The following is a 22,791-nucleotide window of genomic DNA, read 5'->3' as shown; positions in this document are numbered from 1 at the left end:
TCCCTATTACTGTCATATTGAAAGTTCTAGGCTCTGGTTATTTATGTGTGTCCTAAGAGGTCTTTTATTTTGCCCATATTGCGGGGAGGAGAGGAGGAGGGAGAAGTCCAGTTCTATATTGTGCCTCTGAGAGCTCTCTAGTCTTGCTGTTAATTTTTTTCTACTCCTGAGCTACAAAGAGTGAAGCAACTGTGGTTTGTTTTTTTGGTGGGTTGCCTTGTTAGAGTTTTTTCAGGTTTGTTTTTTTTTTCCAAGTAGAATTTGGAAGACTCGCTTTAAGTATCTTTTAATCTTGTACATGATCACTAGGATGAGACTGGGTGGTTGTATGTCTCACGAATTAGTCAGGATAGCTCAGCTTTGTTCCTTAGCATTAGCCTGTTCTTTTAAGTAAGGATGACCTCAACTGAAAGGTTTTTTCTAAGTCCTCTGCTACTTAAGTGGTGCCTGGATGCTCTTTGCCTTCCAGAAGTTACATATGTGAAAGTAGAATGTTGAGATATCTGATATCTGAGAACAAACTTGTTTGTTTATTGAATCTTGCTCTTCAAACAAACACTCTGCCATAGAGAGAGCTATGACTTACAGTAAAAAATTAAGATGTGTTATTACATGCTCAATAACCAAAAGTACCAGGATGTGAAACTAGACTGACTGTTTTCTTTCAAATGGCTCCATGTGCTGGGAGACAGTGCATTTCAGTATTTTAAACTATTGGTAGCCCTTTTCTTGTCAAGGCTGAAAAAACTCTCAGGTGTTTAACAAACAACAAACCCTAAGGCCAGCTCTTTTTTTTGTTACTGTAATGTTCTTTTCCACTCACCAGCACTTTGGTTGTCTTTAGCCAGCCCTGCTGTTTAGCAGTTCCAGGCTGTTCGTAATTGAGCTAATGCTCCTACCATTTCCATTCATTAGTAGCCTTTCCCTTGTACCCTTTGTATTCACATAGGATAGAAAATTTCTGCTAAGGAAGTTGAGAAGAAAATCTAGACACAGCAGCATTCATTTGTATCAGAATGAACTTGGCAATTAAAAAATAATAGATACTGGTACTGATTCAGGAACGGTTGGAGCAGTTAGAAACCTGCTAACAGTAAACCTGAAATTACAGAGGCCTGGGTTTAAATATAATAAATGATTGGGGGTTTTGGTCTCAGTTGTGAGAAAACTAACTCTTTGAAGTTTTTATTTATAGAATCATAGAATGCGTTAGGTTGGAAAGGACCATTAAAGGTCATCTAGTCCAACCCCCCTGTGGTGAACAGGGACATCTTCTCACTAGATAAGATCTCTGAGCCCCATCAAGCCTGACCATGAATATCTCCAGGGCTGGGGCCTCCATTATGTCTCTGGGCAACCTGTTCTGGTTATCTACTACCCTCATATTGAAGAATTGTTTTCTAATATCCAACCTAAATCTCCCCTTTTCTAGTTTAAAATTATTACCCCTTTGTCTTATTGCTACATGCTAAACTTATAAATGAGTTTGGGTTTTTCAAAGGCTTAATTTTAATTTCACTTTGTGTTGTTTCTGAGCTTTAAGGACCTTATTGCCTTAATTTTCTGTGGTTTTTTTTAAACTGTGTATTTTTTTGTTTACAGCCAGCCTGTTAACCTAGACAGTTAAATGTGTTTTGACTTGTCCTATGAATTAATTTAAAATGTTTTGCCTCTTATTTATAATCTTACCACAACTTAACAATTCAACATACCTCAGAACAGGTAACATCGATGTATACATTCTAGTGCACAAAATCACTGAGGTAATGGAACTTGGTGTAGTTCCTGCTGAAACTTTGTTGTGAGGATAGATAATTGTGAAGTGTATCTTCAGGAGGCGGTTATTACTGCAGTTTGAACCATTATGTAAGCTGTGGTAACATGACTGCCAGCAAGAACTGGTTCTGCCTGTGGAGGACTGGTCTAGACTTTGGGCCAATTACCCCTGTCCCAGCAGTGCTTGCTGTGCGTTGCACAGGGGAAACCAGCTGACCAGTGCTATGACTCCAAAGGCTAGCATGTGTTTCACAGACTTCAAAGCCATGGTCAAACCTCAAGATTACAGCTGGGAACAAGAATTGAAAATTGTGTAATGGATCACTTAATTGCTAGAGCTTCCCACTTCCCTAACAATGGAAATAACTAACTGGAATGTGCTATCTGACCTGGCGGAGAGGCTTTGATGCCTCCTTCTAACCTTTCCAGTCTCTCTAACCTCTTTCACATAACCTGGATGACTTCTCCCTACCCAGTTGCATGGCCTGGTCATCATTGGTGGGTCATCAACAACCTTCAGGTTCAAAAGACCAGAGTGATAGCTTAAGAGGTTGGTGTGAGAGGTCTATAAATCTGCTTCTTGAGGTATGACAATTCCAGTTCTCAAGTCATGTTGCTTGGAACAGTTTGCCAGAAGCACGTAGGTTGCTGTTGCTATTGGGCAGTTATATAGACCTGTTGTAAGGAGATTGAGTGTATTCTTATGCCCTTTTGTAAATTAAGCTTCTTGGAAATGTAATTGCTTTTGGAAGAATTGCTGTAGCATTTCTTGCAGACTTGAAAATAATATTCCCAAAATACTTTGCTCCTGAACGCAGCATCTTGTTTAAACTGGAAATTGTGACCAAAGATAATCTGGATTAAAAAGCAAAATCAAACCACCAACTTCTCCCAGCTTTGCAAAAATCCCCAAATCCTCTATGCTAACTGTCCAGGAAGGAAGTCTGTTGAGACTTGGTTGTACAACATGACTGACTGTAGCTTGGTATCTGATCCTTCTGTTTTTCCGTGTCTGATGGACTCGCGTTTCCTCTTCATTATCCGTAGGTGCTACCAGTAGGTTCTGAACTTCCGGCTGGCACTCCATCCAGTGAGCCACTGCCACCTTTTCCGGGACCTTCACTAACTCAGGTGCTACATGACTCAGCAGACTTCTGTCTGCTTTTCCTTTCAAAGAGCATGTTTTGATTAAACTCTCCATTGCATGTTATTAATGCCTTTGTTTTTCTTTTCTTTTGTCTGAGTAACCCCTTTTATATAATGGTAGCAGTAGCCAGAGTCCCTTCAGCACTGGGTACATAGCTTTCCCTTTGGGATGCTGTATTCAGTGACTGAATTATGGGAACAGTCTTGAGGGGTTTTAGTGTGTTAGTTGGAACTTTAGAGGATTGTTTTAAGACATAACACAGGTAAGTGTGTGCAAAAAATTTCAACCTCTTTTCTTCCCAAAAAGGATATGGTTGCACAATGATAGCTTTTTAGGGAAGCAGTATATACTGCAATTAAATGTTAATGAAAATGCAAAGATGTTGGCTTTGTGAATTCCTGTTTGCTTTTTTCTCCAGTTATTACTATCCTTTGATTTCACTAGCTTTCAGATTTGCAAGAGGTCTTTGAAGCTCCTGGTCATAAACATGAGTTGAAATATAAATAGTGTCTTCCCTTGCTCTACTTCTGCCCTTGTGTGCCATAGTTAGCTTGGATATTTTATATGTAAATTGGACAGGTGTTTAGCACCAAGACCACGAAGATTAAATCTGTCTTCACTTTTGTTTAAAAAATAGAAAAAAACACTCATTTAATGGAAAGAACTGTATCAAGACAAAACTGTTTCATGGGTCTTCTAAATGCTATGTAATGGGACATAGCGTCTTCAGTATGCAAAGGAAAGCTGAAAAAATAACTGAACAAAACCCATGAAATTGAGTTATACTCATTTTGAAAGAAGTTTGTGGATAAAGATGGAGATGTTTTTTTGTAGAATGATATTAAAAGTACATTTAGCATAGAATTATTGGTCCAATTTGGTATTCAAGCCTCTCAAGAAGATATAATTCACGTGAGTGCCTAGTGGTGCCCACCTAAGGCTCAGAGTAAATTTCTCTTAGTGTTTCCTGTATACATGTGCTTACAGTATTTACTACTACTACCATGTGGCTGGAGTCCACAGCAAATAGTCTTGGAGTATGTGTCCAAAACCTACACTGGGAGTCTGTCCTGTAGAAAGTAATTGCTCATTTCAGTCTTAAGATAAAATAACTACAGTGTGACGATTTGTACCATACTTAAAAGGTTCATTTTAGTTCTTTGCAAGCTGTTCCTTTGTTGCGTTTCACAGTGGCTTGATGAGAACTTCTATCTGAAAGGATCTAAGCTGACTGCCATACAAAGGAATAGTGTTGGAAAATTGTAAATTTAAACTTTGGTTAATGAGCTGTCATATTATGCTACAGCTAAAATGAAAAAGCGATTGCAGGTATTGGGGAACCGATTTTCAAAGCTGCTGTTTGAATACTGTTAAATAGTATTTCCAGAAATCTGTGTTCTTTATGTAGGAAAACTATAAAGGTGAATGTATGGCTCTTCAAACCTGTCATAGAAAGGAGTGCTGATGGTTTGGTTTTTATGCAGCTTCTGTCTAGCAGGCAGAATGAGGGCATGTATCTTCTGCCTCCAAACTGAGCAAGATGCCTATTGTCTTGAACAGAGCTATAAGATGGTAGTGTTAGCAAGCAGCACTTAGTTTTTTCTTCCAGCTTCTGGAGGCAAAAGCTGGTTTATGCCTTTCAGCCAGTTCTTTTTGAAGCATGATTTTGCTGAAGAGGAGCTGACAATAGTTTGGTGATAATTCCTGTCTGCATTCTTGCCATGAGCAAGGGTAGCAAATGGATCTGGTGCAACTGATTAAAATCAGTCACACTAAGTTCATAGTTCTTGGTATTGTTATTGTCATGACTTGGAACTGTGTATATGAGTAATATTTATCCCCCAAAACTCAAAGCACTTGTAGCCACTTATGTGACTCAAGCCACTGTACCACTGCAAAAGGCTTCTTCCTGTTTGTCATAGGTCTTACTGGCAGGATTTGTGCTATGGAAGAGGCATAAATACAGAGCCATTGCTTCTTGTGCTTTGCAAATAGCTTACCTAATTTCACTTCTCATTTGAACTCTAAAGCCTGTCTAGGAGTAAGTCAAAATTGGAGACCAACTGGATCAAATCTAATTGACTGTTAAGAGCATTTGCAGCTATCTGGAAAATTACTGGCTTGTCTTAAAGTAGATAGACTTGTCTTCCTTACAGCTTCTCTCGGTAGCTCATTACACAGCTATTTTTTTTCTTTCATTAATTACTAGACTCTGAATTTGCAGACAAAGTATGTGTCATCTCAAGACCAGTTTTGAACAGTTTGTTCCTTATTTTGACATACCTGTTCTTTTTATTCTTTGATTTTTAAAGTGTATTTAGATTAATTTTTCTAGGTTCATTTTGGTACCCTTGTTTCATAAAGAAATCTTTATTTCCTAATCATGCTGATATCTCAACTTTTTGTTTACTTGAAGCAAATAAATACTTGTGAGCATAAATTAGGAGAGTTATACAGTATTTCAGGTGAAATATCCTCTCTATTTTGCAGTGTTATTGAATTAAAACAGCTTGTCTGCTAAGCAATTGGATTTTTGAATGGAGTCACAGAAATCATCATCTTGTGCCTTTTTTTTTAAATTTGGATGGAATTGATAGGGGGTTTATTGTTCTTAGTTTTTTTGATTATGTTTTGAAATCCACAATTCAAGAAGGATGTCATCCTGGCAACCTGTTGAAAGCATCTTTATGCTGTTCTGTGCCTCTAACTTTCAGTTTCTTGAAAGTAGAAGGTAATGTCTCTATGTTGCCGTGACCTCAGCTTCAGCTCTAAAACCAGAGTTAGCTTTTTAATATAAAAGACTTGGAAAGATTAATGATGCTAAATGGAAATTATGGAGTGGAATGGTAGATGGAATTTTTTAATCCATAGGGTCAGAATTGCAATTTGGTGACAAAAGTCAGTCCATCCAGATAGCTCCTGAGGGGAGTCCTTCCACTGAAAAACGTAGAACTTGAAGGTTCGCAGCATCTTTGCTCGGTTCTTAAGTGTGTGGAAATGCAAGCTTCATGCTAGCTTCAGGGAAAACAGAAATTCCAGTTAATGCTGCTTTTCTGTGTTTTACCAAATGCATTGCATAAATTGATTCCAGTCTTATGGTGCTATACATGTTAAATGTAAATGTGTAGGAAGGGAACTTGATAGAAAGCTGTACTGACTGCTTTAAATTATTTTAGTATTAAATATGGTGGCTGCTTCTCAAATGTGATGTGTTTCTCCTGAGTTTGGACAGCTATTTACTGTTTCCTTTCTCAGTCCCAACAGCCACTGGAAGATCTGGATGCTAAACTGAGAAGGACCCTTAGTCCAGAGACTGTTCCAGTGACATCTGCTCCTGCCTGTGTATGTTTGCCATGTTGGCAGTTAGTAGTCTTGAAAAACTTCGGTGTTTTCTTAAGTTTGTGTTCTTGGGTCACCACTGCCTTTAACATGACTACACCAGTCTTTAGACTTTTAAAAATAAAAATGAAGAGTCATCATCTAGTTTGTCGGACTGAGTCAGCTAAAATAGGAAAAATATGTATGTTGCAATAGATTATGTGTTTCCTGAGTCTGGTTTTGGTATTAGCTCTTAATCCAGCATTTTTGGTGATGTCATTGATGTCACCAAACTAGAAGGCAACATGACTGGGGAATAAAGGAAAGAGCACAAAACAAGCAGTAGTATGTGATGTGTCAGTCATAATTTGGAGGGATATTTAAAGTATAGATCTGAAATTTTAAAGACTATAATAATAAACTTAAGTATAAAGTGACGATAATGATTGACACTGATCTCCGACTGGCTGCGTAGGCATCACCTCCGCAAAGCTAAAGGGATGCTGCATGCAAGATATCTTGCTCATGCTGCTTGCTTTGGAGGTTAAAAACTCTTGCATTCATCTTGTTGTGGGTCATACTTTGACCCTGGCAGAAATTAAAGGTTATTAATGTAATGTGCAGTCTGGTGGATTTATTGGCATTCAATCAAATGTCTGATTCTTTTAATTTAATTTTGTTTCATTTTCCCCCTTGAACCTGCAGTCTGTGCCCTCAGCAGCATCTACAGCGGTTACTGGGCTGGTGTCCACAGCAACGCAGTCTCTGAAGGATGGTAAGACAACCTTGATTATTTTAGGTGGCTTCTCAGCATGGTGATAGAATCCCAAGTTGAGCAGACTAACAAGTCAGGAGAATATAGTAGCCTCTCTTAGTAAGTCATACAATGGCAATTCCTTAAGGATCGTGTTAGTTTCGAGTAACTAGACTGAAAGTTTCCGTTGTGGGCCAGGAGAAGGGAATGATGTATGCATGTTATAGTAACTCATTTAGGATTTAAAACTTTTCAAAATGCTCAATTAATACTCACAAATAATCTGTGGTATGTGGCTAAGGTACAGCTTCAGTATTTGGAGAATGATTTTCTGTCTGGTGTTCTTGGCAACAACAGTAAGACTTCTCATTTTGTGCCATCGTTCTGTGTGTAGGAAACCTCTTCCTAACCTAAAAGAGTGTTTCTTTTCTGTTGAAGTAGGGCAATGAAGGCTAAACTACTGAACATTTAAGAAAGGTAGTAGGAGAACCAGCCTCCCTTCTGGCTGATTTAGAACAACGGAAGGTTAACAGTTGAAGTCTGAATGATCAATGACTTTCAAATCTAAATGAGTTCTGTTGGGGTGGAAGAAGGAAACCCAACATTGTCCCACATAGTTTGAGACTTTCCTGTCTGTATTCCTCTATTTCTTTTACTTCTAAAAAACCCTTGCTTTTTAAAAAGAAACTGTGCATGTGGTACTAAGATTATTTCTTAACTATCTAGTAAACATTATGTACCTTGCACGTGCCTCTGAAGTTCAATGCTAAATCTTCAAAAGCTGATAAGACCTGTAGGAAAGCAGCCCTGTTTTGGTGCATCAGTATTGAACTATACCATAGAACTGCTGGAAAATGAGTTTTTTGCCTGCTAAAGTTTAGAAGGTAAAAGTAAACAAACTGGGAAACTGCTTAATAAACACAGCAAGAAGTCCAATAGAACTCATTTAAAAATAGAATGTTATTTCTCAGCTTTGTAACCTTACACTGCCAGTGCATGCAGCAACAAAATTAGGAGCTGACACCTAAGAATCCAGCTTTGAAAGCTTCAGATGCGGCTTTAAGTAAATATGACTTAATAGCATTTCATCTACTTACCACTTTTAATAAATAGTCCTCTGTGTTTGTGAAATATAAGTAGTCAGCACTGGGTATTGAATTAAGATAAGCTGTTTTTTAAAATAAATTTCAGTTCTGTTTTTTTTAATCTTTGGTTATTTCAAACCCATGTTTGAAATCAGTGTGGTGTATTCACTGCTATCTGAAAGCACTTTTAGCAAGTATACTGTGCAGGGAAACTTCAGAGAAAAACACTTCACTTCAGTATTGCAGTTTGTTCTACCTGGTAAGCTGAAAAAAAGACATCAGGTTCCATGAATCCAGAGGCCTGCTAGGAATTAAGTGATAGCTGAGTTCAATGCCGATAAAAAGAAATGTTTGGCATTCAAATAGTTCGTTACTAATTTTCTTCTTAATCCCATTCTTCTTTAGCTTCAGCATCATGTGGTGCAGAGAGCAGTGCTATGGCTACTACAGCAGGAGCTGGGGTTCTTAAGATGGGACGGTTTCAGGTAGGAGATGTTAAATTGATCTGGTTGTTGATAGAGGGTCTTTGTTGACCAGCTCCTGTGTAGTGCCCACTCAGTGTGCCCCATGGTGGCAGAAAATGCTCGTGTTGAGCTTGCGAATGCAGTGCTTTGTGCAGATGCTGTTTTCATTCAGGGTAGAGTATGCAGGTCTAGAATTGTGAATGCAGCGTTTCAGTGTGTCAAGCCTTAGCTGAGTAACTGTTGGCTTTGGTCTTTAATGGTAGCTGCTTTTTTGGCTAACAGTGCTTGGATGTTCACTCTATTATATCCTGTTTGTGAATGAAGTCCTGTCTCAGTCTGCTGTGTTGCTTGGAAGTGCTGTTTTGTGTGGTGGTGTGTAACTTGAAGGGAAGCAGTAGCTTGCTTTGTGGTGTATCAAAGAAATGTCTTGTTTTCCCCCTCAGATGCATCTTGCTATTAAGGTAAATACAAACATCATGCTAAGGAAGAACTAAGTGTCCATGATTGCATTTCTATTCTAGGTGTCTGTGGCAGTGGATGATGTGCTAAAAGAGGGTGACAAACCTGGAACTAAGCCAGTGCAATTTGAAACCACCTCCACTGATTCTTCATCTCTTTCTGGCAGTAGCCCAGAGAGTACCCTGGTAAAGCAGGCTGGCACTTGGAAAAGTGAGGCTGTCGCTGACGCTTCCTTGGATGTGATAGATGATATTCCTCAGACAGTTCCTGTGCTGCAATTACCAGTAGATGTCGGTCAGCCTACTAAAGTCGGGCGCTTTCAGGTAACAACAACGACGGATCAAGTGGGGCGCTTTTCCGTGTCAAAGACTCAGGATGAGGTCACCTGTGCAGAGAAAGAGCCAATGACTCTTCCTCTATCTGTGGACTTGGAACAAGTTGCTTCTTCAGCTGCAGCTCCGAAGAAGGAGTTGGAGTCAAGTCAGTCCCCACACATGAATGGTCCGTCCTCTGAACCGGAGGCTGCCTTTTTGAGCGGGATGGCTAAGGATTTGGATGACGGCTCAGGGAGCCCAGACTCCCTCCAGCTCCTGGGTTCAAAGATCAGCCTCCCTGTTCAGAGCCTTAGCAACTCATTCAACTCTTCCTACATGAGCAGTGACAACGAGTCGGATATTGAAGATGAAGACTTGAAATTGGAACTCCGTCGGTTACGGGAGAAGTAAGGCTTTTTTCCTTGTGTGGGTGTGTATGAAATAGATGTAACAGGGCTAATACGATTTCATCTGTACTTTACTTTTTTCACAAAGAACAAAAGCAAACAGCCAACAACCTTTGCCCGGTGTCAGTGTTTGTGGGCAGTAAGATTCTTTACTGGGAAAGCAGTACACAGTTGTAACAAAAAAGCCATATAGCTGTTTGCTGTGCTTTGTTTTCTAAGCTGTAACCTTGTGTGTGTAGATTAATTGCTGCGCTGTGGGTAAGATTGCAAATGTATAGAAGCTTTTGTGTATCGCTGCAGCTTAGTATTTAGTGGCAACAGTGGTGTCTCATTTGAAAATGACACACAATTCTTTGCATTTCCAATTTGCATTTCTGGCACTTCTAATGGTTCTTCTTTTCCTGAAGAACCCTTTTTGGATTAGAAAAACTTGATAAGTCAGGCAGTGTGACCTACTAATTTGTTTAGATTGAAATTTGAACTTCTTGGGGGGGCAGCTGGCAATTTTACATCTTGTGTATACAACTGCTCTGAAAAAAATACCCGGGGCAATAGAAATATAGAGGTCTCCACAGCCATATATATCTTGCAAAATGAGTAGACCTACCTTATTCCTGTAGCATTTTAATGCTGATTGATTTGACCTTCTACAGTAGGTGTATGTTCTTGTTTGTGCTTCCATTTATCCTGGGCTTCTGATTACAATGTTGGGAACTTTGCGTTGGAATTCTAGCCAGGGTCAGGGCACAACAGAAAATGGCAAGCGTTCTGCAACGTGTGTTCAGTGGTTATTCATGGAAAAGGTTTTATTTTCCCCTTTCTTAAATGTTAATGGGAGTTTGACCGAAGAAGATGGTCAGGTTTTGACTGGAAGGGGGATGGATTGTATCTGTGTGTGCATGTATATACATACAATATTTATAAGTCATACTCTCTTGTAACTTGTCAGGCACCTTAAAGAGATCCAGGAGCTGCAGAGTCGCCAGAAGCAGGAGATTGAGTCACTATACATGAAACTAGGAAAGGCCCCGCCTGCAGTAATTATTCCCCCAGCTGCCCCCCTGTCAGGAAGGAGGAGGCGACCTACTAAAGGAAAAAGCAGCAAGTCCAGTCGTAGCAGCTCCCAGGGAAATAAGAGCCCTCAGCTATCAGGTAAGTCTGTCTTTAGTTTTATGAGTAGATGAAACGGGCAAGGTACCATCTCTCATTCTTAGATCTATGTCTGTGTCTTGTCTTTTGGGGGTGGGGTGGGGTGTGTATGTGAGTCCCAGCTCCTCCACTGCTTGCCTGGATTACTAGGTTATTTTTGTAATTGCCTTTGCTTTTTCGTAAGTCTTCCATGTGACTTTTGCAGTCTGCTGAAAGATACTGTTGCATTGTTCTGTAAGAGCAGTTTTAAAAGTTGAGTGGTTTGGTTTTGGGTGTTTTTTTTTTTTTGTTGTTTGTTTGTTTTTGGGTTTTTTTTTTGAGATTAGCCACAGGGCTCTGACTAGGAAGAAAAGTGTATATTTACAGCATGGAGGAAGACTTCATTTGTTTTAAGATAACTGATTTTGCAGAATGGGGCTGCTTTCATCAGTCATCTTCAGAGAATTATTCTTTTTTCTACTTTAGTAGCACTTAAGCATGGTATTACCGGTGTCTTTACACATCAGAAATGGTCACAGTCGAGGGACATTAGTGACTTTCTTTTTTAAAATGGAGTTGCAGTATTTTTGTACTTCGAAATTGAGAAACATTTTCAACTGTCAAGGCTTCCTTTCTTACTAAATCAGATTTTATAATAGACAGAAGTCTTAGTAGTTCTGTTTACTGTTTCAATGGCATGAATGTCAGATGTTTGCTGAGTAATTGTAGATGTCTCTCAAATGCTGGAGCCCTGAGTAAACAGTTACTGGTGGGCCAGCACTGAGAGCAGAGATGTTTGTTACTGCTTCCTGCACGTTCAGACTGGTAACCCCATGTCGTGACACAGTTTCTGTACCCAGTCCTCCTGGCAGCTCACTTCTGTGTTGTTACCTGGTAGGGCTGCTGTGCATGACCATGTGACAGTGAGCTAGCACAGAGTTGCCTTAACTTCTGTAGATAAGAACTTTTCTAATCTGCCCTTGGAAACAATGACAAAAGCTTCAAAAATTACATGGGGAAAGTGAAATGTTGAACAACTTCTTGTCTTCCTTCTTCCTCTAGGGAACCTGTCAGCTCAAAGTGCACCATCAGTCTTGCCCCCGCAGCAGACTCTTCATCCTCCTGGTAGTGTGCCAGAGACTGGGCAGAACCATTTGTTACAGCCCCTCAAACCTTCACCTTCTAGTGAAAATCTCTACTCTGCCTTTACCAGTGATGGTGCCCTTTCGGTACCAAGCCTTTCGGCGCCAGGCCAAGGTAAGAGTTTAAATGGAGTTAGAGTTAAGTCTTGCACCTTTGTTACTGGTGAACCAACAATCAACTTGATGACCCTTGATTTTTAATACATAGCATAAAGCAGATTGGTAGCCTCCAACCTATGTGTGGAGGCTGTTATGGGTCAGCTTTTTGGAAGTAAATTTCTACCTTCTCACATCGGTGAAGTAAGAGGTGATGAAAGCACGAGGGAGACTACAAGAGTGCAGTATGGTGGTGGCCAGCAATGTTCTGCTGATCTGGAGGGAAAGTCTTGGCTGAAGGGATGAGGAGATGGACTGGGGATTGAAAATGTGCAGTGAGCCTAAGGAAGGGGCAAGCCAGCTTTGGTGTTAACAAAGAATTGAAATGATAGGAAAATTCTGAAGACTCAAAGTCCTTTTAGACTTCCAAAGTGCTTTGGCTGTTTCTGTCAACACAATTTTTAACAATAGAAGTTAAAAAAAGGCTCTTGTGCTGCAACTGTGAGTTAAAGAATTATCCTGGAAGGAAGAGTTTTAGTGTAGGAGGATGGAATGGTAGGAGTAATAAATTGTTCACCTACTCAAGTTACTCAAGTTGTGGATTGCTTGTTAGTATGTTATCAAATAATCTCTCAGTCACAGCACTGATTTATTGGATAAGGAGGGTTTTTTTGCTTGCCAGTCATTAAGGGGATGATACCTTGATTCCTTTACTTATCTGAACGTAGCTGACCAGGTTTTTTTACCCTTGAACATCTTTTTGAAGAGCTTTGCTGCAGACTGATTGAATAAATCAATTCAAACGCGTGTTTTTGCTGAAATTGGAGAAGTACAGCCAGGAGGTGGAAACAGACTTTTTGGAAGAATTTTCTACAGAGGTGTTTTAATTGTTTCAAGTATTTTGGAGTCACTTGAATCATCTCCCTGTATGTAGAATTGCGAAGTACCATTTTATAACTCAGTCCTTTGCCAAGATCTGGCTTTCCTATAGATTGCAACCTTATTGTTGAGTTACATGCTGGAGAGTAACACTGCAAACTTGACCTTAAGTCTGGAGGTATTGGAGGGAGTCTCTTCACTCTGTATACTGTCTACACACTCTCTGGTCTGCACTTCGAAGCTTATTCTTGTGTGTCACGTTAATGCATTTCACCCTTCCAACCTCAAGTTGCTAACATCTTGTAGTGGTGTTCTGTCTCTTCTCCTCTCCTTTCTCTGTTCTTCCTGTTTTTGTTTTCTCACAGGCTGTGCGAAGTTTAACTGTGCATCTGAGAGAGTGACGTTCAAGCCTGGTGGCAGGAGGACCCGATTTCTGAGTACGCCCTGCTTGGCTCTTTGTGTGTAACACCTTTACTCCTTCCTTGTCTGTTTTTTGTTTTGTCTTTTTGTTGGTTCTGGGTTTTTTCTGCTGCTTGGATCTGTTTCATGCAGCCCACTCTCATCTTCCGCCTTGTGTTCCCTCCCATCCCATGGCTCAGCTGAGCTGCTCTTAGCACACCTTTAGAAGTTTGGGTTCTCGTGTTAGGTACTCTCTGCTGTTAAACTCATGGTAGCAAGCACTCACTGTCCCTAAGTGTTTTGCAGAAATGGCAGCAACTGAGGAGAGTTAGTAAGTGGGGTGTGGGCATTTTCTTGTCACCTGCCTTAATGATTACACATCAGCATATGTTAGCTGATGTGAGACTTTGAGGGGAGGTAGCCTTTGTACTGGAGCAGCGAGGAAGATTTGTCCTCCAAATTACTGCCTTCTGGGGCAGTGCTGTAACTGGTGGTGGTGGGGGATATGTTGACTTCCTCCAGCAGTACGTTTGTTGTGCAAGTTGGATGTGGTTTTGCATGTTCTCAGCACTAGTGCTGATGACAGTGCAGAGCATTGATGCCACCTGTAGGCAGTTAATATTGGCTTCTTAAATTCATTAGCAGATGGAGAGCTACAGATTAGTGTCTTGAGGGTTTTAAAAATACTTAGAGAATATTTTCAGGCAAACTCAAAAGATCCTTACCTACTAATGGGCCCAAGTCTAGAAGATTTTACTGTGAATTGGAGATACACTAAATGTGCAATAAATAGGAGTCAAGGTGGGTAAATGACATCTTCAGACATCCTGTTAACCCCTCACAAGTTTCCTTGCGACCCTTTACAGAATCCTTTTGTTTGTACTTATGTGAGGCCAGATTTACGAGAGACCCTCAAACTTCTGATGTGATTGAAATAATGGTATGCTTGAGCTGAGGCTGCTGATGTGATGCTTTTATTCGGAGGGCTGCAACATCTCCTGTGCTGCTTCTGCAGGTTGGACCCCTTAAATGTCCAAGGCTTGTTTCCCACCCTCTGGAATGACTTGATATGAGAAAGCTTTAAGTGCTTTAAAAGAGACCTTCAGCAGCTGCACTGCATGACAGTGCCACACATCTGTAGCATTTGTCTTGGTGCAGTTGGTTGGCAGTAGCATAGCTGAGCTGGAGAGTGGTGTGCAGGAGTGAGGCCTGGCCTTCTGCAGAGACAGCTGCAATGCAACCAGCTCCATGCTCTGAGAAGGGAGCCACCATATCCCCTTTTTATGTATTTAAAAAAAGGGTAGACAAGGTACTTCGGGATATGGTTTAGCATAGGTCAGGAACGGTTGGACTCAATGATCGTAAAGGTCTTTTCCAGCTTCATGATTCTGTGAGTCAGAGGGAGGGGGCACTTTTTCCTGGCTGTTCTGTTTTGCAGTGATACCTCTAGCCCCCTTCATTGGCTTTGGGGATGTAAGTACTGATGGTATCTATTTTTTCAAATTGAGCCACTCTGAGTGGTTTTTGCTAGGTATAGTCATGTGTAGGTGTGCACTAACTGACATCTGCAATCTCAAGATTTATGGCTCCTTTCTTGGAAGAATGTAATTTTTACCAAAGCTAACTCTCTTTGAAATGATCTGTGGTCTGGCCATTCCTTTTCTGGGAAAGGGAGTATAAAGAACAGCCATTCTGTTTCTAGCATTGACCCTGAACTGAACATGAGAGTATCATTTACTTACAAGACCTTGGCTTGCTGCAAATTGACTACCAGAGCACTTGGGCATGTATGTATCTCACTTGTGGGAAATGGATTCCTTTTCAAAAGCGTGTTGTAGCTGTCCTGTAAAAGCAGGTGATACTTGGCATGACACCGCTTTGGCTTGGCACTTGGCTTATTTATTGCTGGTTGCTTGCTTCCTGGAGTCTTGTCCTTGAAATGCTCTTGCAGACTGCTGTGGAGAGTGACCACAGGAGAAGATGCTGGGTTAGAATCAGCGGTGTTGAGAAAACAGTGCAGTGATTGATGCTTTTAACTGCGTGCAGCTGGAGAAACAGAGTGGTACAGCTTGGCAGGGAATGGCTGAACTGTCCCGCAGGTCTCAGCAAATAGGGTGACAACCTAAAAGCACTTGACCTGTCAAATCTTTGTCAAGATGTAAGCTGGTTGAACTTGATAGTTGTAAAATGCCTCTGATGTCCTGATGGAAACGGAAGATGCACTTGCTTTTTCCCTTTTGTGATAACAGCCAGTTGTGACAGCAGTGTCTCCTGACGTTCTTCACTGCTGTTTGGGAGTCCTGAAGATTAAATGTGAGAGGCTGGGCCTCTTTCTGAAGGTGGAACTCATTAAACTGTCAGACCAGCCTTTGAGTTTTTCCTAGAATGTCCCAGTAGGGACCACATAAGCCCTGCTGTGCCGTGTCCTCTGTTTCTCACCAAGCTTTTTGTACTGTTTGCTGATACTAAACATTTCTCACTGTTTCTCTTATCTTTAACAAATTGCTCTCTCTTTGTGCTTCAGGGAAGATGGTGAAAAAAGTCTGTCCTTGCAACCAGCTCTGTAGTAATTATCTTATTTCTGTTATCTCTGATTCTGGATTGTAAAGCTATTCATCAGCTTTTTCTGGTCACTGAAGCCTTACCTCCGTGACTCTGTCTCCAGCACAGCATCTGTCTGTCTGTGCCCTCTAATGTGTACTTTGTCATTAGTATATTGAATAGTCAGGCTATTACTCTTGCAGACAAGTGGAAGCAGGCAGAACCTCACCTTCACTGTGGACCTCTTTGCTCATCACTAAAGAGGGTGGCTCGAGCATCAGGGTCAGTTGCTCGCTGTAATGTGCTAGAGATGAATCTTTGAGCAGCTGGTTTGTTTACAGACCTGACAGGGCTTGTCACCTCAGTGATGGATCCCATTGCAGACACTCCTTCAACATTTTAAGAGAGTAAGAGTAAGCCATCAGAGATACCCACTGTGTCTCCTGAAGCAAGAGGTGTTTAGAAAAGCCTGGGTGTGCTCATGTCATTTAAGACTTTTTTAAAGGTGTCTGTTGACTGCTGGTTTATGGGGGAAAACAAACAGAAAGAATGAAGGTGTTATAAGGTAGCGGGCTGGAGAGAGAGAAGCCTGTTTCCACTTCAGGTCCTTCATGGCAGAGCAGAACTGGGGACGGCTGCTGTGACCAAGCAGGAATGTGGGGGGTCGTTTCCATTGAATGCTACAAGTTGAAGCACTTCCTTTTCAGACCCTTCTGGATGGCGGTGTCTGCTGGCTGTGACCACGTCAGAGCTAAAGTGGGAAACTCCTGAAAAGTTGTTTTTAAATTGACAATAGGTGGGAGCTTTAGTAATTGTACAGCTCATCTGTGATGGTGTAGGCAGGCCTGCAACTTGAGGTGGGCGCTCCCTGACAAAACCACTTTTGGAGACAAAGCTCTTGCAACCTCCCACCTCTCAGGCCCTGAACCAATCCCGGCTTTTCCAAAACACTTAAACTTTCCTAAATGATCTTTATTGTCTTTGGCTGAATGTGCTGTAGGAATTCTCTCTCCTCTGTGGAGAAGGAAGCCCTCTAGTGTAGGCCTGGGATCCAGTGTGCTTACTGATTCAAGTAGAAATGCAAAATGCCATGAGCAGATACTGGCCTCTATGAAGGGGATGAGAGCAAGTGTGTCAATCCCTGCATGAACCCTCACGGTGGAATGTGATTCTGACTGGGTTTGGCAGCTCCCTTTGAGTAATTCTGTCTTGCTTTTGCCTCATTTGTCATTAATTGCACCTTTGACACCATTGCTTTTATTAAATGGTTGTATTCGGAGCCCTTTCCACATGATGCATGCATGTGGTTCATGTTACTTCACTGTAGATTCTCCTTGCTGCCTTACAGTGTGTTCCTATTACTCACCCTTCATCTCAGCTGCAGCCGCGCACCCTGGCAGGGAACCTTACTTGTGCCTTTCCGGGGGCACTGTTGCATGTGCCTGCCTCCCTCTAACAGCTGCTGCCCCACCTCTGGGCACCCGGACCGGGACCCACTTCCATGCTTGAGCTTGAACTGGCGGGAGGGATACGTATCCTTCCCTCCTCAGCACTACTAGAGGCAGTAACACTTGGCTTATTTGCCCCGCGTAGTAAGTACGTCACCTTCCTAATTCACTCCTCGATGCGAAACATTCCTGCGGGGGTTTGGAGCCAGTTTGTTCTTCGACACCGTGGCTACAAGGAGTGTGGCCCGGAGACAGGGACGGGGAACAGGTGAAGTAGCTGTCAGAGAAGAGGCAGCAGCTCTGTCACTTGGCCTTTGCGAGAGGGAGATGCTTTTGTCACTGGTGTTTTCAGTGTTACATTTTTAATCGGTTTTCTTCGGAAATGTCTGCCATGAACTCAAGGTTTCTTGGATTTCTCAGCTGGAGTCCTCAGAGTGAGCAAGTTAGAAACACCTGAGTAACTTTGAGAAACGAGTAGGTGGGGATGGGAGTTTGTAAGGTTTAGCGCTGGGTTTAGCACAGCTGTGGCCAGATAGTTATTTTGTTGGATTCCATTGGTTTTGAGAGAAATGGATTTGTAAAAATCCAGATTCTCTCCACCTTTCCCAGGTCCTTCAGAAGAAGTCTGTTGCCTGAGTGATTAACCATTGTTTCTACACTGGTAAACAAGGACACTTTGCAATACTGATGAGACTTTACGAAGCTTACTTGATAATAGATAACAACTTTGGTTCCTCCTATGAGGTCTGCCTTTGAAAAGCTTAAATTTGAGTGCAGTTAGATGTCTCTAAGAGTGAGGGTGGCGGTGAGGCTGTCTAAGGCAAAGCTGCTAGGTTATTTTTTTTCCTTCCAACAGGATCATGTCCAGCAAGCTTTCTCACAGAACCGAAGCCTGGTATTTATGTGAAGGGTTTCTTGTTGTCTTGTAATCATCCCAATGAATAGAAAAACTTGTCAAAGCATGTCTGAGGACCTGCTGTCGTTTCTGCCTCCTTGCAGCCGTATTAGTTGCTTGAATCTGAAATGCTTGTTCTTCTGACGTAGGAAATCTGAACGTTGTAGCAAAAGAACACTTTCATAGGCAAAAAGCAAATCTCAGTGCAGTGCTGACTTCCCCTGCTGGTACTGGCTGTTTGGGGGACGAAGACAGTCCCGTCTGGTTACCCTCAAGAACACAAGTATGGCAGCTGTTGGAAACAACAGTGACTGTTTCTCACTGTGGCTTTTTTGGTGTGATCTGGGTCATTTTTTTTTTTCTCCTCGTTTTACAAAGTGGAGATAACTTGCTACAGAGAAGCTGGAGATGCTGATTGTACTGCTCCTTACTCAGCATCCAGCATTGTCTTCCAAGGTGGAGCTGACCTGTGTCCATACCAGTTGCTGCTAATTAAAAGCTGTAGGATGAGAGGATGACGGAGCCATACTGTCATTCAGTGCTGAAATCTAATCTCCTTTTTCCTTTATGAAGCCCTGTAGGCTGCTGCCTTTCCCCCCTTAAGATGACCACTTGCAGCACTTCTTGAAAAGTGAGCGTATCTGAAAATACCTGCAGGAGTCCTTGTAGTTCCCACTTCAGCGTGTCCTGGGACTGAAACCTAGAATTAACCCGCATGGCACTTTAACTGGCTTTATATTGATGTACCATTACCACGAGTCTTAAATTTGCAAGAGAAAGGTGGTCTTTCACCTGAGTTGTGATTCCTGGTTGTTTATGTTTGTAGGGACCAGCAGCACTAACACAGTCGGGGCTACGGTGAACAGCCAGGCACCGCAGGCGCAGCCCACCGCCATGGCCTCAAGCCGGAAAGGGACTTTCACAGATGACCTGCACAAGTTGGTAGATAACTGGGCCCGAGATGCCATGAACCTGTCCGGCAAGAAAGTTGGCAAAGGGCATATCAACTATGAGGTGAGCTTAACCCGTGAGCATTTACGGCTGGAAACTGTCGGTGTCATTGCCGTCTCACTGGGGTGACAAAGATGGCTAGAGGACAGTTGCTGTGTAGCTCTGACAACTGTTCTAGACAACTATTGGTTCCATCTTTGACATGCAGGATTGTGTTGCCTGCAAGGGGAGGGGAGGGGACTGCTAAAGAGGAGGGGATCACAGGGAAGAACACCACAGCCGTTGGATGCAGCCTGTGGAGCAAAGGCCCAGCCTGTGGGGTTTATGTGCAGCTGTGTAACTTCTCTTGCGGGTTGGGGTTTCTTTCAGGGCCCTGGAATGGCAAGAAAATTCTCGGCACCGGGTCAGCTCTGTATCTCTATGACATCTTCCCTGGGTGCTACGCCCATCTCTGCAGCATCAGCTACCTCTTTAGGTCCCTTCACAAAGGCCATGTGCCCTCCACAGCAGTACGGTTATCCAGCAGCATCTTTTGCCGCGCCGTGGAGTGGGGCGGGTGGTCCTGCGCAGCCACCGCTCGGCCAGTTCCAGCCCGTAGGTGCCGCCTCTTTGCAAGGCTTCAACATCAGCAACTTGCAGAAGTCGATCAGCAACCCTCCAGGCTCCAACCTGCGGACCACTTAGCCGTGCTCGGAGCCCGCGCTGGCATGACCTCGGGACAGGACATGGGGAGGGAGATGGGGCCCTGTGTCAACTCCTAGTGCTGCAGTGAACTGGTAGCTTGCCAGACTGGGAATGAATTTCTCTTTTCCAACCGTTGCTGTCAACTCTCTGTAAAGGGGGTTTCCCCACATGCTTTCAAGGGGGAGGAGGATGATCAGCATCCTTACGATGGGACAGTGCTTTTGACCAAGGGGTTCTGCTCTCGTTTGGGACGAGAGCTGCGAAGAGAAGCCATGGGGTCAGTTAATGCAGTCTTGCTGTAAAATGTCTGTCTGGTTTGAGGCTGAATCCAGCCATGTTGAGGTGGGAGAGCTGAATCCTAGCATGAGGCTTTAGCACGCTTCTCGTCTCTCCCTGAAGAACCAAGACCAGGAGAAAAGGTGTCCAAATCCCCCCTCCTCTCCCTCTTCCCCGTCAACTGTATCTGGCTCTGAAATGATGGGGCACACGAATGGACTTGCAGTGCAGCCCGTGCTTGATAGGTCATTACTGCTTTAAGTAAGATATTAACAGCTTTGACTGCAGCATTAGAGCAATTTAAATTGTTAAAAAAATTTTAAAAGTTCCCTGCGGACATGTACTTACCATCAGTTTTGATGTGGAAACACTGTGATATATAAATGTTGTTGGACAACAGTAGTTTAAAAATGAGTGGAATATAGAGGGTTAAAAAGAAGAAAAAAAAAACGGGAAAAAAAGCTAGCTATATCCTTATACTTATTGGAGACACTTTAACTTTTTCCTTTGTATTTTCATTGTATTAGATAAATAAATGTGAATGTAAAATTGTATAAATTAATGTACTTGAATACTTGTCTGTTCTCCCAGTATGCTTGCTGGATATTTTAGTGCCTTGGACTTCTCTTGCTTCTGCAGTTAGCACCGTCTTCCCAGCAGACCCCCGGGTGGAGAGAGGGCGAGCTCAGAGGAGGATGGCTGGTACCCAGTGGGTTCGCTTAGTGATACCGTTACTGTTCAGAGCAGGTGCGTGGAGGGGGAAGGCATCGAGGTGGCGGGTCGGAACAGCCTCCCGCCTGTCAGGGAAACTTGTCCAGGTGGGAAGATCCGAAGTTGCTGGTGTGACAGGGGCCGGGTGGGGCTGGGACAGAGAGCTGTGGGCGAGGCTAAACCAAGACTAACCAGTAGCGTCTGTGGAGGCAGGAGGTCTGGATCGGAGACAGAGAGAGGAGGGAGGGAACGTGTGTCTTTGGGAAAGGCCCAACTGAAGATGTAGTTTGACTCCACCTGTGAAGTGGCAAAGTTGTTTGTTTGGGATGTGACTTGAGGGAGAGGTGCCATCGCTCGTTGGCACGGGCTGGTCTGCTGTGGTTGCTTTTCTTACCTTTTTCTTCATTTTTGTTGGTAAAATCCATTGAAGCCAGGAATAGTCTGTCCTGGTGCAACGTCCATTGCCGGCAATGGATGCACTTGAAACTGCCGGCGTCAAGAACTTTCTCCTCTGTCTTCTTTGGAGGACTCATGATTTTGCTCACTCTGTAATAAATTTCAAGCTGGTACCAGGACTGTAACTGTCACCTCTTAGTAACTAGACTGTACCTTCTGCTTTGGTCACTCTCCCTTTTCATATTTAAAAAATACTGGTTTCCTCTTCAAAGTAAAAATAATACCAGCCAGTATTTATGTAGTGCTGCAAAGAGCTGTGAAGGGTGCAGGGGCTGCTTCCTCATCCCTGGGAGGAGCTCACCGCTATCCTGGAAGCTGCTGCACCACGGAGGTGTTACTTGCCTGAGGATTTTTATTTTTAATTATTATTTTTTATTTTCTGGGAGCGCTATTTCCCCGTGGAGCCTTAACAGGGAGTTTTTCCGTCAATGGATGTTCTCGCTCTTTTATTTTTACAAAGATCCGTTCCTTTCCTGCCACCTTTTTTGTTTGTTTGTTTGTTTGTTTGTTTGTTTAACAGCAGTTTTGGCAGCAAGGGCAGGTGTGGGCTGGGGGTGGGAGGTAGTGGCGAGGCGGCTGGGCTCCGAGTTCCTTCCATCCGGGGGCTGTTCTTTGTAACCGGAGCGCAGACAGAGCTACAGGATGAGAGGAGGCCGGTGGCATGCGTGTGGTGGAAGCGGGGGGAAGCAGGGGTTCTCCTCACCGCCCCCAGGCGGAAGTGAAAGGAGAACCTCTGCTCTTCCGACCAAGTGGGCGCGGAGGAGTTTCCCGAATGCAGCCACGCAAGGGGGGAAGGCGAGCTCTGGGCAGGGGAGCGGTGACAAACCCGAGGCAGTCATGAAAGGAGGGGAATGTTCGTGGCAGGGGAACCAATCAGCTGAATGCAGCACGTGGTTATTTAATTTTGATCTACTAAGTTTGAGGTCGTGTTTTCACTTATTGTTATGCAAGAACTGGTTTTATTTACCATTGATCCCCTCCCTCCCCCCCCTTCCTCCTGTGGATGAATAACTGAAGTCTAGAGGAATAAACTAATGCTACTGAACTGTTAAATTATTTTGTTTAATATTACACTTTGAGTATCTTTTTCCACATAAAATCTGTTTCTGAATTACAAGCGTTTTCTTTACATTATTTAACAATGTACACTGTAAAAAAAAAAATTAAAAAATAAAAAAAATAAAATGAATTGAAACTTTGGGCTTCCCTGGCCGTAGTTAGTTGTATGTTTTGCACTAAACCCAGGCACTGCGCCGCTTGTACGACTGCGCTTTGTGCCGCTGTTTGTTACCTTTGTAGACTATTTCATGAAGTCATTCAAATAAACCAAACCTGCTTTTGTTGAGCTGTGGGTTTTCGTGTTGAACAGCAGGTTCCAACCTCTCCGTCCTCTTGACTGTTTCCTGGTATTGCAGGGAGGTACAAGAAACCCATTTTAATGAGACCCTTAATGTGTCAAAA

At 42.8% G+C, this 22,791-nt stretch overlaps 1 protein-coding gene across 1 annotated transcript in view; it reads left to right on the top strand.

Annotated features, from left to right (window-relative positions):
* Positions 1 to 21,005, top strand: part of WNK1 (WNK lysine deficient protein kinase 1) — a gene marked incomplete at its 5' end in the record, with an annotated part of 101,013 nt that extends 80,008 nt beyond the window's left edge. The window contains 11 exons of the mRNA XM_084276363.1: positions 2,824 to 2,907; positions 6,179 to 6,265; positions 6,947 to 7,016; positions 8,486 to 8,565; positions 9,066 to 9,724; positions 10,674 to 10,876; positions 11,915 to 12,109; positions 13,335 to 13,406; positions 15,893 to 15,934; positions 19,079 to 19,266; positions 19,573 to 21,005. Coding sequence (XP_084132489.1) covers positions 2,824 to 2,907; positions 6,179 to 6,265; positions 6,947 to 7,016; positions 8,486 to 8,565; positions 9,066 to 9,724; positions 10,674 to 10,876; positions 11,915 to 12,109; positions 13,335 to 13,406; positions 15,893 to 15,934; positions 19,079 to 19,266; positions 19,573 to 19,887 — 1,995 coding nt within the window. The 3' untranslated portion in view covers positions 19,888 to 21,005. The remainder of the gene's footprint in view (positions 1 to 2,823; positions 2,908 to 6,178; positions 6,266 to 6,946; positions 7,017 to 8,485; positions 8,566 to 9,065; positions 9,725 to 10,673; positions 10,877 to 11,914; positions 12,110 to 13,334; positions 13,407 to 15,892; positions 15,935 to 19,078; positions 19,267 to 19,572) is intronic.
* Between the last annotated feature and the right edge of the window lie 1,786 nt (positions 21,006 to 22,791).

Source organism: Gallinula chloropus (assembly GCF_964237585.1).
Source record: "Gallinula chloropus genome assembly, chromosome: 1".
Taxonomy (NCBI): Eukaryota; Metazoa; Chordata; class Aves; order Gruiformes; family Rallidae; genus Gallinula; species Gallinula chloropus.
The sequence above is the reverse complement of the archived record's forward strand: the minus strand, read 5'-3'. Positions and strand labels throughout refer to the sequence as shown.